The 12,964-nt window shown below is 40.8% G+C and overlaps 1 protein-coding gene across 1 annotated transcript; it reads right to left on the bottom strand.

Annotated features, from left to right (window-relative positions):
- Positions 1 to 280: 280 nt before the first annotated feature.
- Positions 281 to 11,405, bottom strand: st8sia3 (ST8 alpha-N-acetyl-neuraminide alpha-2,8-sialyltransferase 3). Its single transcript, XM_089020841.1, has 5 exons — positions 10,790 to 11,405; positions 8,954 to 8,977; positions 8,496 to 8,603; positions 7,126 to 7,683; positions 281 to 3,661 (listed from the first exon to the last, which is right to left on the bottom strand). The coding sequence occupies exons 1-5, from the start codon at positions 10,951 to 10,953 to the stop codon at positions 3,379 to 3,381; spliced, it is 1,137 nt and encodes a 378-aa protein (XP_088876967.1). The 5' UTR covers positions 10,954 to 11,405; the 3' UTR covers positions 281 to 3,378.
- Between the last annotated feature and the right edge of the window lie 1,559 nt (positions 11,406 to 12,964).

The raw sequence follows: 12,964 nt of genomic DNA, 5'->3' as shown, positions 1-12,964 counted from the left end.
TGGAAAGTGTGGCTAATGATAAACACGCACACAGACACACACACACACACACACACACACACACACACGCACACACACACACACACACACACACGCACACACACACACACACACACGCACGCACGCACGCACACACACACACACACACACACACACACACACACACACACACACACACACACACACACGCGCACACGCACACAAAAAACAAATGGGAAAAAACTGATATTTTAATTAACCTTAAAAAAGGAGACCATTAATTTTTAAGTAGCCAATTTCAGTAAATTTAATCTCTGAATGGAGAATAAAGTACAAAGAAGATATACACAGAAGGTATGCTCGCAACTCATTGTGTATTTATCAGATTAGTCTGGTTGCGTACATCTTCAACCTCATTTATTGTAAAATGAAGGGACGCCTCATTGCAATTTTTTATTCCAGCATGAAACACATATTTTGAAATGAAACATCTACATACCCATTTGTGTGTCTTATTAGACGTATAAAACAAATTGGAACAAAACCAACTTGAACATTACCGTGTTTAAATTGTGAAAATCAAACAAATTCAAAGGTTAAAATCTTTCGGGAAAAGTTTGTGCTTCAAAAAATTAAAAGGCGGTCCTCATGTTGAAGATCATCTCATGAAAACGTCTCAGCGGACGAGATTGAGATTTTGAAGTGCGTTTGTGGGATTTGTTTTGTCTGTTTATGCAGGAAAGCAATAGGTCAGAGTGTACCCATGGCTCTGGTTACATCACTCAAAAGATTTTCTTCATCAAACTCATTCAAGGCTGCCCTGATGGACCTTCCTTTGTACACACTGGGACAGAGATATGTTGGAGCAAAAAAACATCCATCCTCGTGCAGCTACCTTAAAGTTGGAATAATAGAAGTGTCGAAAACAAGTCTGTCAAACTCATGTTTGTTGAGGGCCACATTATAGCTACCAGTTCCTTTGGGAAGGCGTTATGACTGTAAAACCATATAAACAAGTCAAGAATGATAGCATATTAAGGTTACATATTCCTCTCAAGAGGATTTTGGTAAAAAGAAAACTTAAAGTAGCTCTTATATATTACATTCGAGCATTTGAAATAGGTACCGTTATTTTAGCAAGCCTCACAGAAGTTGACATGTATGATTTGCTTTCGCGGGCCGCGTCAAATAATATGGCGGGCCACATCTAGCCCTCGATCCTTGAGTTTTACACCAGTGGTCTAAAACACCAACTTGATATAAGGGACATGTCGAAATACATTCTGGTTGTGTCTTGCTATAACAATAAATGTTTTTCAAAGAATGGTTGTCAATTTCTCAGCTCCTGTGGCCAAATCCTGCCTGAGACTAGTTTGGGGGGGGGGGGGGGGGGCGTTTAATTCAACCAACAAAAAGAAGTTACACTTAGTTCTTCAAGTTTTTTTCCCCTGTGGAGGTAAATAATACATTAATAGGATCTGGACGATATACAGTGATACCTCAGCTTACGAACTTAATTGTTTCCCAGAAAGTGTGTGTAAGGCGAAAAGTGTGTCTTTCAAACATTAATGTCCCATCGGAAACCATTAAAAATGAGAATAATCCGTTTCCAGGACCCCGTGAAACATAGTTTTCTCCTAAATGAGACTTAAAACTACACTAAATATATCTTATTTTATGTATAATAAATGTTGTAATTAATAAATATTGTAAAGTAATAAATATTGTAATTAAAAAAAATAAACTATACTTTATAATAAAGTATTTACCTTTGTGATGGTCATTGATGTAGTTGTCTTTTAATAATATCCGAGTGAAATTGCCATGCTTTCTCGGCGATAATACCCTCACACATTGTCCCCTGCTCGCTGCTTTTCATTAATCCAAATCAACAGAAGTTTTTCAACCTCTTTTATTGCCTGAGACCGTTGCTTAGACAACACAGAAACACCCTTAGCCACAGGTAGCAATAGTCGACTTAGCATACTGGTACTGGGACGCTAAGTCACACCAACGCATATCTCGTTCGTGTTTTTTGATGATCTCTTTCTTCTGCTCCACCGTAATTTTCTTTTGTGTCCTCTTCGGCTTAACACTAGCCTATGGTGGGGTCTGTTTCGGTCCCAAAAAAGCAAAAGTATCTACTCGATAACAAACCACGTCTGCACTGAGTGCACCGAAAGAAAGTGGGTGTGGAAAAGTAGTCCGCCAGCCACAGTGTCGTTGTTCGGCCGTGTGGTTTGGTGTTCTTCCGCCAAAAACTAGTCTGCCAGCCATTGTGGCTCTCTGTGTGTTTCCTGAAAACGAGTTCGTATGCCAAGATTATATTCTCGTGAATTTAATGTTCGTAAGGCAAAAAGTTCGTTTGCTAAAGCGATCGTGAGCCGAGGTATCACTGTATTTTTAGGGACTTTGCAAGTATTACTGTGGAATGATAACTACCGGTAATACATGTATCCTCATCTATGTTTTAACTATGATTAATGCCCTTATGGTCATATGGGGAACAGAATTTGGAACCAGATGTGGATAGACCACGGACGTGCCAAAAAATGGCTTTATAAAACAAAAAAACAAACAAAAAACTCATAAGAGCAGAGAACAGGTGAAGGGGGAGCCGCAACACTTTTAGGTAGTAAAAACCTTAAAAAAAACACTGTAAAAGTGACTATGTTTTAGTTTCGGTTCTTGAGCTATGGTGCTTTTTGTTGTCACTTGTATATGATTATGTAGGATTGGGCATTGCCTGCCATCTCTCAGTATGTAAGTGGCATCTTTTCAAGCATTCTCCCACACACTCTGTATCCAGCTTGACTTTTCATTCTTACTTGGTATTTTTGTGTTCTGCATCCAGTACATCCTTGCTCTCTGTTGTCACTTTGTATTTTTCTGTGCAGATTTTTTCCACATCTGTGTCCCCTCTTGCTTCTGGGTTGTTTCAAATTCTGCTCTTCATGTCATTGTGGGGACACACTTGTGATAGTTTGCTGAACAGGAGCATGATTTAGGGAGCAACAGCCCTTGAGGGTTTTGACTGACAACACAACAAAGAGTCCTCGTTTCTTCAGCTTTAACGCATAACCGTCACAGCTCGAGAGAGAGAGAGAGAGAGAGAGAGAGAGAGAGAGAGAGAGAGAGAGAGAGAGAGAGAGAGAGAGAGAGAGAGAGAGAGACGCAGAGAGAGAGAGACAGAGAGAAAGAGACAGAGAGAGAGACAGAGAGAGAGAGAGAGAGAGACGGAGAGAAATTGTTGTCCTAAAATAGCACGAGAATCCATTGTGTCTCCTTGCCAAGGCTGTGCCGTAGCAAAAACTACATTTATCAGTCCTGGTCCTTTTTGTGACTTTGGCTGATGGAAGCTCCGATGAGACAATTGAAATACCTCCTGCAGTTTCATGTCTAAGCGCAGTGGGAGAGGCTGAGCTTCAGCAGCCCTTCTGTGTGCATCTTGTAAAGGAGTTTGAACTCAGCAGGCAACTGATGGGCCTCCTGCCATTTGGTGGTGAACTTGGTGCCCTTCTTGTCATAGTAGTGATAAGGCAGCTCCTCGCCCGTGTTGGGGTCCCAGCCGAATGGCCAGAAGCCGTACAAATGGATCTGGTCACACACAGACGATGCCAGCGTGTACATCAAGATGCCGGTGCTCAGGCGCTTTGGCGACAGCTGTTTAGTTTTCCAATAGCTGGTGAGTCCATTTGAGAGGAAAAATGAAGAGAAAGGGTGAAGACAACAAAGACCATTATATAGAGAAGAAAGCATCATGTGACTCCGGCGTGACTTATTGTGTTCAATGCCGCCCAAATCGTATAAATGCATTATTGTGACGAATATTGTATTTTTCTAAGAAAATTAAATAGCAAAATACAAGTACGGGTGGTCGTAAGTCGAGCTGGTCCTAAGTCAGATGTTACCTGTATTTGGAAGATAGTTAAGAGTATCCGATTAGCTCTTTTAGGTGCACAAATACGTTTGGTCTTCATTCAAATTCTTTCTTGGGTAATTTGGTTTATGTGCATCACATGCAATTGCCAGATCATTTTAAGTAACAATACAAACAAATACCCTAACTCTTGCCATCCTTGTAATTTGCATTTCATTACATTTTGAACATTTAGAATCAAATAAGAATCCCGGACACCACAATTGAGGTAAAAAAAGAATTGTTAGATGGATTGGCGACATAGCGATGATGACTATTGGCGTCCTTCATTCTCCGCACGCCGCTGCGCTTGAGAGTCGAAACTCCTCCAATGGGCCCCAACAAAAGGCGCTCAGCAAGTGGTTGAGGTGCTAAAAGCAACCTTGAGCTGCTTAAATGTGCTCAGACTTCCCCAGCAGGTAGATTTAATGGGCTTTCTGAAGATTAGGCTACTGTAAGTGTGGCCCATTCTGGTAATACAACACTAACAACTGGATTTAAATCCTTCTTTCCGGTTTCAACTCGGTGCCATGCCTTTCACTAAATAGTAGTTTCTGTATAATCTGGTTTAGGATTTTAAATCCCCCCCACCCTCTCCGCCTCCTCCTTTTGCTACAACGTGTGCGCGCACACACATCTACAAACATACAAACACTGTAAAAGGACGTCAACATGTGGTGTTGTTCAAAAATTGGTAATACACAGTGACAAAGTGTATACGAGGAGTAAGACACAAGAATGCAAATGACGCTTGGGGCAGATCTAAATTTTCTTTTCCAAGATTATTTTTCAACAGAAACATAATGTACTTTGGGAACATGGTTGTACTGTATTTTCCGCGCCTTCAATGAATGACATATTAAAAAAAAAAAACATTTTTGTCAATTTTACTGCCAAAATATTCCATGAACCCCCCAGGAATATAAACATTCTAAAGAAGGAATATTGGTAATATCTGAAAACTATGTTTATGATTGCATTGTGATAAAACTAGTTCATCAAAATACAATAATAAATATAATTTTCAGAGATTGCCAATCGTCCTTCTTTGAAGGACAACCGACGTCACTTTTTTGTTTCCTAACTGACATCAGAAAAACGTTTTATAGCATCTAAAATACTCAAAATACGCAGGCTGATATTTTCAGTCAAATGCAAAACACAAATAAAAATGATTTAAAATATTTGTGTTCCTAAGGGGTTTTCATATTTTGGCCTGAAAATTCTCAGAAATAAACAAGTTGTTTTTTTAGACGCTACATACAAAACCAAGCAAAAAAAAAAATTTTCCATTTCTAATCATTGTGCCAAAAACAGAAAATTGTGGTGAAATCGAGAAAAAAAATTCACCTGGTGAAGTAATTTTACGAGTTTACCGAAATCAAACCCCATTTAATATATCCCAGTAGGAGTCTGTTGTGTGAGTGTTGTGGCTCAATATTGCAGACACTCGCGGACTTACGAGCATTCGTGTTACGAACAATGGTACATACAAACATATTTGTTTGGATATATATATATATATGTGTGTGTGTGTGTGTGTGTGTGTGTGCGTGTGTGTGCGTGTGTGTGTGTGCCGTTTACCTTATAACCTCACGTATTTGTAGTGTGTACCGTTACTCAACCATTCTTATTTCAGTCTGATATCATATTTCACCCTTCTATCTCATAGCTGATCGGCCCCTTTTGAAATGATGCCATTCCCGCCCTCTGTATAAATAACATCTCGGGTGGGGGAGAGCAGAAGATTCTCACTCAGTGGCCTTCCTACTTCGACCTCACAATGTCACAGCTGTCCAAGATAAAAATAATCTTTTTGTTCATCACCTTGATTCCTGCTGATTTTACTACCATCTTCTCACACCGTGAAGAGCCATGAATCAGAGAGAAAGCTCCATCAAGGCTCCGAGGAGGAGGCGATGCATCACAAAAAGTAATGGCTGCTGGCATGTAATTCAGTAATTACGTGCCAGAAGCTTCAGTAATGGCTTACTGAAGACCCAAGTATATATGTTGTCGTATGACAACAACGTACCGACAACAAGTGGAGCAGCTGGAGCTCTGGTGCAGCCGTCACAACCTGGAGCTGAACACGCTCAAGACAGTTGAGATGATCGTGGACTTCAGGAAACATCCATCACCACAGCTACCCCTCACACTATCCAACTGCCTGGTGTCAACCGTTGAGACCTTCAAGTTCCTGGGAATCACAGTCTCCCAGGACATGAAGTGGGAGGTCAACACCAACTCTATCCTGAAAAAGGCCCAACAGAGAATGTACTTCCTGAGGCTGCTAAAGAAGCATGGCCTGCCACAGGAGGTGCTGCAACATTTCTACACGGCTGTCATCGAATCCATCCTGTGTTCTTCCATCACCGTTTTGTTCGGGGCCGCCACAAAAATGGACAAAATCCGACTTCAACGGACAGTTAGGACGGCGGAAAAAATCATTGGCACCGCCCTACCTTGCACACTGCAAGAATCCAAACTAGGGCGCGGAAAATCCTACTGGACCCTCCGCACCCTGCCCACCACCTTTTCCAGCTACTCCCCTCAGGCAGGCGCTACCGATCCATGCGCACCAAATCCAGCAGACATTTAAACAGCTTCTTCCCTCAAGCCATTAACTCTTTGAGCTCTTTGAACTCTTTCAACAGTAGCCAAAATGGAACTGTATAGTGCCACTTAGCAGTTTTTTTTTTGACGACGATACTAGTGCAGCGTGTTCTACCGGAAACAAATTCCTTGTGTGTTCTACATACTTGGCAATAAAGATGATTATGATTCTGATTCTGATTCTGATGACAGTAGGTGTGAACTTATTTTACGACTGTTCGAGCGTCTGTGTTTTATACTTCCCCGTTCGGTGTTTGACTTAAACGTACATGCCATACAAAATATAGCACTGAAGCAACTTACGAATGAATTCACCTCACGAACGATCAGAACGTATCTGGTTCGTAAGTTGGGAGCGTCTGTACTTCACATATAAGGCGCACCTGCGTATACTGTAAGGCACAGAGTAATCTTTTGAAGAAAATGAAGGCTTTTGGGTGCGCCTTTTATAGTGCGAAAAATGCAGTTGTTTTTATATTGTTGTTGTTATAGTTATTTTTCATTTCATTTTGATTCCCCTCCCATTTGTTTTTACAGTGTTTTTTATAAACTTCTATTTTGCAAAAGGCTCCAATTGGGAGGGACTTTGGATGTGGGGGTGCATGTCTTACTTGTTAATGTGCGGCATGATGTTCCCAGGCCAGGCCAGTTGAACTTTGAGCTGGCCGCGATGCTCCACAAGGAAGTCCACCAGAGTCCTGGTCACTGTGGCTGACATGTGGAAGAAGAATGCCGGGATCCACAGAATTGCACCATCCAGCTTCTTCAAGCTCAGGAAAAAGTTATTCCTGTCCTGTATTGTCAATAGATTGTTGTAGTACTTCTCTAAGATACTCGGGTTGAAGGTAGTCATATTTGTGCGTCGCCCAACATCTCGCTTAAAGAACTCCGTTGGTGCAAAGTTGCAGCGGAAGACAAAGTCAAACTTCTCAATCTGGTCACCGCAACGTGAGCCGGTGAGTATGCCGCTGTTGCCCACCACCGCACAGACATTGTAGTGCTTGTTCAGAAACGGCGAGACCTCGGGGAGGAGTGAGCGGAAGTTCTCGCCGATGGAATAGACGTACTTGTGGCTGGAGTAGGCGTAATGCATCAGCTGGCCAATGCGGACTAAGCTGCGCGTTAAAGTGAAGTTGTGAGGAATGTCGATGTACTGAGAGATCTCCTTCCTGAAAGTAGCAAAAATTAATGCATGAAGAGTGAGTCTAACATGGACAATGTGTGTATGTGTGTTTGCAAGATTCTCACTTTAATCTCAGAATTCATACTTTATTCTCAGAATTTTGATTTTAAAGAATTAAAAATGTGCACTTTAAAAGTCAGAATTCTGAGAATAACATCAGAATTCTTAGAATAATGTCAGAATTCTCACCTTATTCTCGACTTATTTTGAGATTAAAATCAGAATAGTTAGAATTCTGAGAATGAAATCAGAATTCTCGCTTTAGTCAGAATTTTGAGATTAAAATCAGAATTTTCATTTAAAAGGCAGAATTTCGAGAATCAAGTCAGAATTCTGACTTTATTGTCAGAATTCTGACTTGATTCTCGACTTGACTCTATTCTCAGAATTCTGACTTTATTGTCAGAATTCTGAGAATAGAGTCGAGAATTCGGAGCATAAAGTCAGAATTAGAGTGAACGCTGGCGCGAATGGCTGCCGCTGTTCACCCGCACAAAAAAATCCAGTGACTGTAAAGTGTCCTTGAGAGTTTTGAAAGGCGCTCCGAAATTAAATGTATTATTATTATTATTATAAGTTTTCATTTTGCCCTAATTCTCTTCTGTATTCATACTGGATTGGCAATCATAGTTGACAGCATTTTATTGGAAATGGTTATGGCGAATTAATGTAATAACGTAGATTCATTATTGCCTTCAAGGGACTTCGTAAAAAAAGTTTGACTATAGAAATATACTCGTATGTACGTCTTCATGTCATCCTGATGTGATCATGTTATTTTTACGCAGACGCATTTACCTCTTTTGGATAAATGCTGTGCTGTTGAATCTCCATTTTGAAGAATTTTTGAGGTCTTCGCGAAGCGGCGTGAAAACTGGATCCAGATACTTCCGTGCTAATTCGGAGCTAGACAGGGGAAACGGGAATGAGGGGAAATTATTGATAAAGTTTAGATGCAAGCAAGACAAATGAGTGCAGCAAAAATTGTGGCCGCGCTTTTGTGTATAAATATCAAAACGGATGAATAATTACTGTAAGTTTATTCAGTGATATCAAAATGACATATCTACATATATTAATGGCGAATCTTGATCAGATGTTCAGCACGTCCTCTGACCGAGAAGTCAATGGGATGCATTTTCGAATCAATTTTGGGCCCGTGTGGAAACACAAATAGCGCTTTGATCTCCTCACATGTATCATAACATTGCGCAAGTGTCCTCACCAAGTCCGCAATGGCTGAGATCTGTACTCACCTGAGGTCAGGTTTGCGAGGCGGCCTTTCGGTGCAAAAGAAATATGGAAAAAAATACTCAATACAGAAGCAGGAAGTCAAATAGAAAAAGCAAATTATGTTGAAACCTTGACAATTTCAAATTCAAGCATTTGAATAGGAATCCGTTTCTGCAGCACTACTCACGAGTGATATTATGCCAACCAAATTCTATATCGTAGTAACGCCAACCACGACATAGAGTCCCGTGAAGGTTGTCGGCTCAATAGGACGGATACCAATGGGTTGAGAGAGCCATAGCTCATCACAGTAGACGTCACTTACACTTGATTCGTATTCCACAAGTGCAAAACGGTGCCACTGCGACTTTCTCAGACTTATGCGAGTGTTTGTCCACCATCCAGCGAAAGACCTACAGGTCTAACTGACTCAAAGCATAACCTTGGCCCACCGTGATAGCCTAAGCGAGAAAGAAAATGATTACAGCAGGTGGGAAATGAATAGAGCGCCCGTGCTGTAAATCAGAGTCAAGGGCAGTTTGCTGACTTCCAGAAGCTTTGCTAGATCAACTGTGTTTTAGCATTGCACTCTTGAGCGCACATGAAGGATTTCAATGGAGGTGGAGTGCAGTGGCCTCGCTGAGCCCTAACCTGTGCTGGGGCAGTTCTTCTGTGGACAAAAAAACATTTGAGAATGGGGAACATACACAACATCATTTGCACAAAAGAAAGAAAGAATGCCATGGAGACACTAAGGATGCTTTGAAATAGCTTGGAAGGAAGTTCTTCAATCAATATGTTGCGATATGTAGACTCTAATTTTAAAACTATTCTTAAAAAGTGGTTTGGGCATGGAAATTTAATTACATACAAAAACAAGGTTGGCAAGATTCTCATTTTAATCTCAGAATTCTGACTTTTATCTTAAAATTCTGGCTTGAAAGCCAATAAACAAAAAGAATGAAGTCAGAATTCTGACTTTATTCTCAGAAGTCTGAGGAAAAAGTGGACGAGGAGTGTCGGAGGACATCCTTTCACATTTAGAGGAGCAGAGGGCGAGTAAACAGTGTGTTGTGTTTGTTTCATTTCGTGGCTGTTGTGACCATAGTTAAAGTCACTTGAAAGTCAGAAATCTGAGATTAAAGTCAGAATTCTGACCCTCAGAATATTGAGTTTTAGGACTACATCAACATTCAATGCAGCGTAAGAAACCTTAGACTCTCTTCTTTCGCCAGAAAAAAAATAAATCCTAAATTATATGGGCCTGGAGTTATCTGAGCTTGGAATGGGGGCAGCTGTACAAAAGCCAAATGCTGCCCCCTCAGGAAAGGAAAAACATTGCCAATTGTCTGACCAGCGCTTTATCCCCCCCAGAAGAAAAAAAAAAACAAACGGCAAACAAATTTGGAAATTGTGCTCCATGTCACACTTTTCAATTCCCGAATAAATTGAGAATGGCAGCGAATGAGTTAAAGTCATAATTCTGAGATTAAAGAGAGAATCTTGCCAAGTTTTTTTTTCTTCAGTGGCCGTAATTCTCTTCTGTAGATTTGCTTTTCAGGGCATCAGAAAAATATTTTAAAACTATTTTTTGTATATTGTATATTGTAACTGAGGAATTTTGTAGACATAATTTGACTTGACCTTTTTTGTGTTTGCCCTTTTTTTACATCAGCCTAATCTCAATTCACTATCGATGATGACCGCTGCGACATGCAGTCCAGGGTCTGCAACCAAGCCTAGGTTATAGTCTGTACAGAGGCCCTCACCATTAGGCACTACCGTTGAGGAAATAGCAATTGTAACCCCCTGAAGGGAAATGAAACAATTCAAGCGCAATATTGCCAGAACTCACTCACCGATACCCCGCGTGGAACATATACATCCTTGGTCCTCCGCTCGGTCCATATCTGGGGTTGCCGAGAAGGAAATCCTTCTTAATGGACACGTAGCTGATGACCGACAGAATGAGCAGCGCCACACTGAACATGACAAGCCCCAGGGCGCTAGCAAGGCGCACCATCCTGCCTCGGCGTCAGCGGGTGGCCAAGACCGGCACGAGGATGCGGGATGAGAGCGGAGGAGAGGAAGAGTACAGCAGAAGCAGCAGCAGGGGAGAGGGGGAAGAAAAAAAAACAAACAAACATGATGCGTTGTTAGCGACTGAAAGCGAGCAAGGATGCATGGGTGATGCGTCCCTTGCGGGGTGGGTGGGGGGACACACGATTTCACAAGCTAAATATATGATCTCGATGCGTGTTCGACCGTAAACAGAAATTGTCAGCAAAGCAGAAATAAATCCCTAATAACTCAGTGGCAGTGAAACGAAGCGACAGCAATGTCCTTTGCTAAGCATCCTCGGTGTCTGTCCTTCCTTCCGTCCTTCCTTCGGTCCTTCCTGGTGTCATTCATTAAGACAGCGTCAGCTTTAAAGAGATTCAGCTCGATTGCCACGCTCATCACACAAACAGCCTGCTTACGTCAGAAAGGGCTCTCGCTGTCTTCCTTCCGCACGCTGGAGCTTCAGGGATAGGGATTGGGTACGTTGATTTGTTTTTAGCTATCACAAATTTGCTTATTATTAATAATGAATTTATTATGTTTGCAATGAAGAACGGTTATGCTTCTAATAAAAAAATACAATGCTGTTAAAGAAGATATGCTCACATTTCTAATATAAAAACACGCACACATTAACTCATACATCTAATCACAAATTCACATTTAATCATTCAATTAATCATATATTCAATGTTGGTGTGAAATTATTAATGTGTGCTGTGAAGTTGTTGCTATACAGCACGGGTGTCCAAGTCAAGGCCCGAGGGCCAAATCTGGGCCATCACGTCATTTTATTCAGCCCATGAAAGCAAATCAAGCATGTCAAGTTCTACGATGCTAGCTAAAGTCTGAATCAAAAATTGAATTTGCCATATGAAAACCACATTAACAGTCATTATTCTTGACTTCAGAGACATCTCTTTTTGCGTCGAGTTTCAATTATTTCGTGGCATAACTCCAACAACAACCGACATAGGAATGACTGGAACTATACAATATATAAATCATAATACTGTACCATATTTTCTGGTATACAAGACGCATCGGAATATAATGGGTGTGTACCTTATATGAATAGTGTATTATAAAACTTTTTCCATATATAAGGCACGCGGGACTATAAGGTGCACCTTCAATGAATGATTTTTTTTTTTTCAGATATAATTATAAATATATAAAAAAGTTTTACAAATATAAGACATACCACATTATAAGGTGCTGCAATAGAGGCTGGGGTTACACACTAATTCTTTTACAGGGGGAAATGGCTGCTGACAGTAGTTGAGAGACCTGTTGTTTTACTTCACATAAAAGGTGCATTGCGTATAAGGCACATGGTCATCTTTTGAAAAAAAAATAAGGGTTTTGGGTGCGCGTTATAAACCGAAAAATACGGTAACACAATTTTTTTTTATTCCGGTAGGCAAATTGGAAGAATACTGGATGGTATGTTCATATACTGTTGAAAATATAGACTCTAATTATATTCAAAAGTCAAACATGGAGACATGTTCCACCCTTTGGATGTTTTGACATGTCAAAGATTCTGTAATTGAAGTGAAAAGAGTAAAAATCAACACTCAGTATCTTGACTTAGTTTTCCTAATGCCATGATTGTTTTTACAAAAAGTGGACAGACAGACAGCATTTGGCATGAAGACATCAGATAGGCAAGCTGTCGATGCTGCTGACATTTCATCAGTGACCTTTCAGCTGGTCTTAACACCGGACTGAGCCTCCACACACGTGCGCACGTCTTTAGGCTTTGTAAATCCTGTCAAACGGACACACAGATTAAGAGCCGCAAGCCTAATATCTGCCATCCAATGTATCTTCCACTCTTCCAGCAAAACTTGTGTGGATTTTTCGCCATTGTAAATGTTTTCAAGTGGAAACAAGACTACCAATAACCCACAAATATTTTTAAACTCACAGTATAGTTGCTTTCCTGTTCTGCTGCTTTTCTGTTGCTG

The sequence above is a fragment of the Hippocampus bargibanti genome, linkage group LG18 (genome assembly GCF_051943395.1).
Source record: "Hippocampus bargibanti isolate YZ-2025 linkage group LG18, ASM5194339v1, whole genome shotgun sequence".
Lineage (NCBI taxonomy): Eukaryota > Metazoa > Chordata > Actinopteri > Syngnathiformes > Syngnathidae > Hippocampus > Hippocampus bargibanti.
The sequence above is the reverse complement of the archived record's forward strand: the minus strand, read 5'-3'. Positions and strand labels throughout refer to the sequence as shown.

Coding starts and splice junctions, on each gene's coding strand:
- st8sia3 (XM_089020841.1), bottom strand. CDS start 10,953: ATGGTGCGCCTTGCTAGCGCCCTGGGGCTTGTCATGTTCAGTGTGGCG. Junction 8,604..8,953: donor CCTCGCAAACCTGACCTCAG/GTGAGTACAGAT, acceptor TCCCCTGTCTAG/CTCCGAATTAGCACGGAAGT. Junction 3,662..7,125: donor ATCATGCCGCACATTAACAA/GTAAGACATGCA, acceptor TGGACTCACCAG/CTATTGGAAAACTAAACAGC.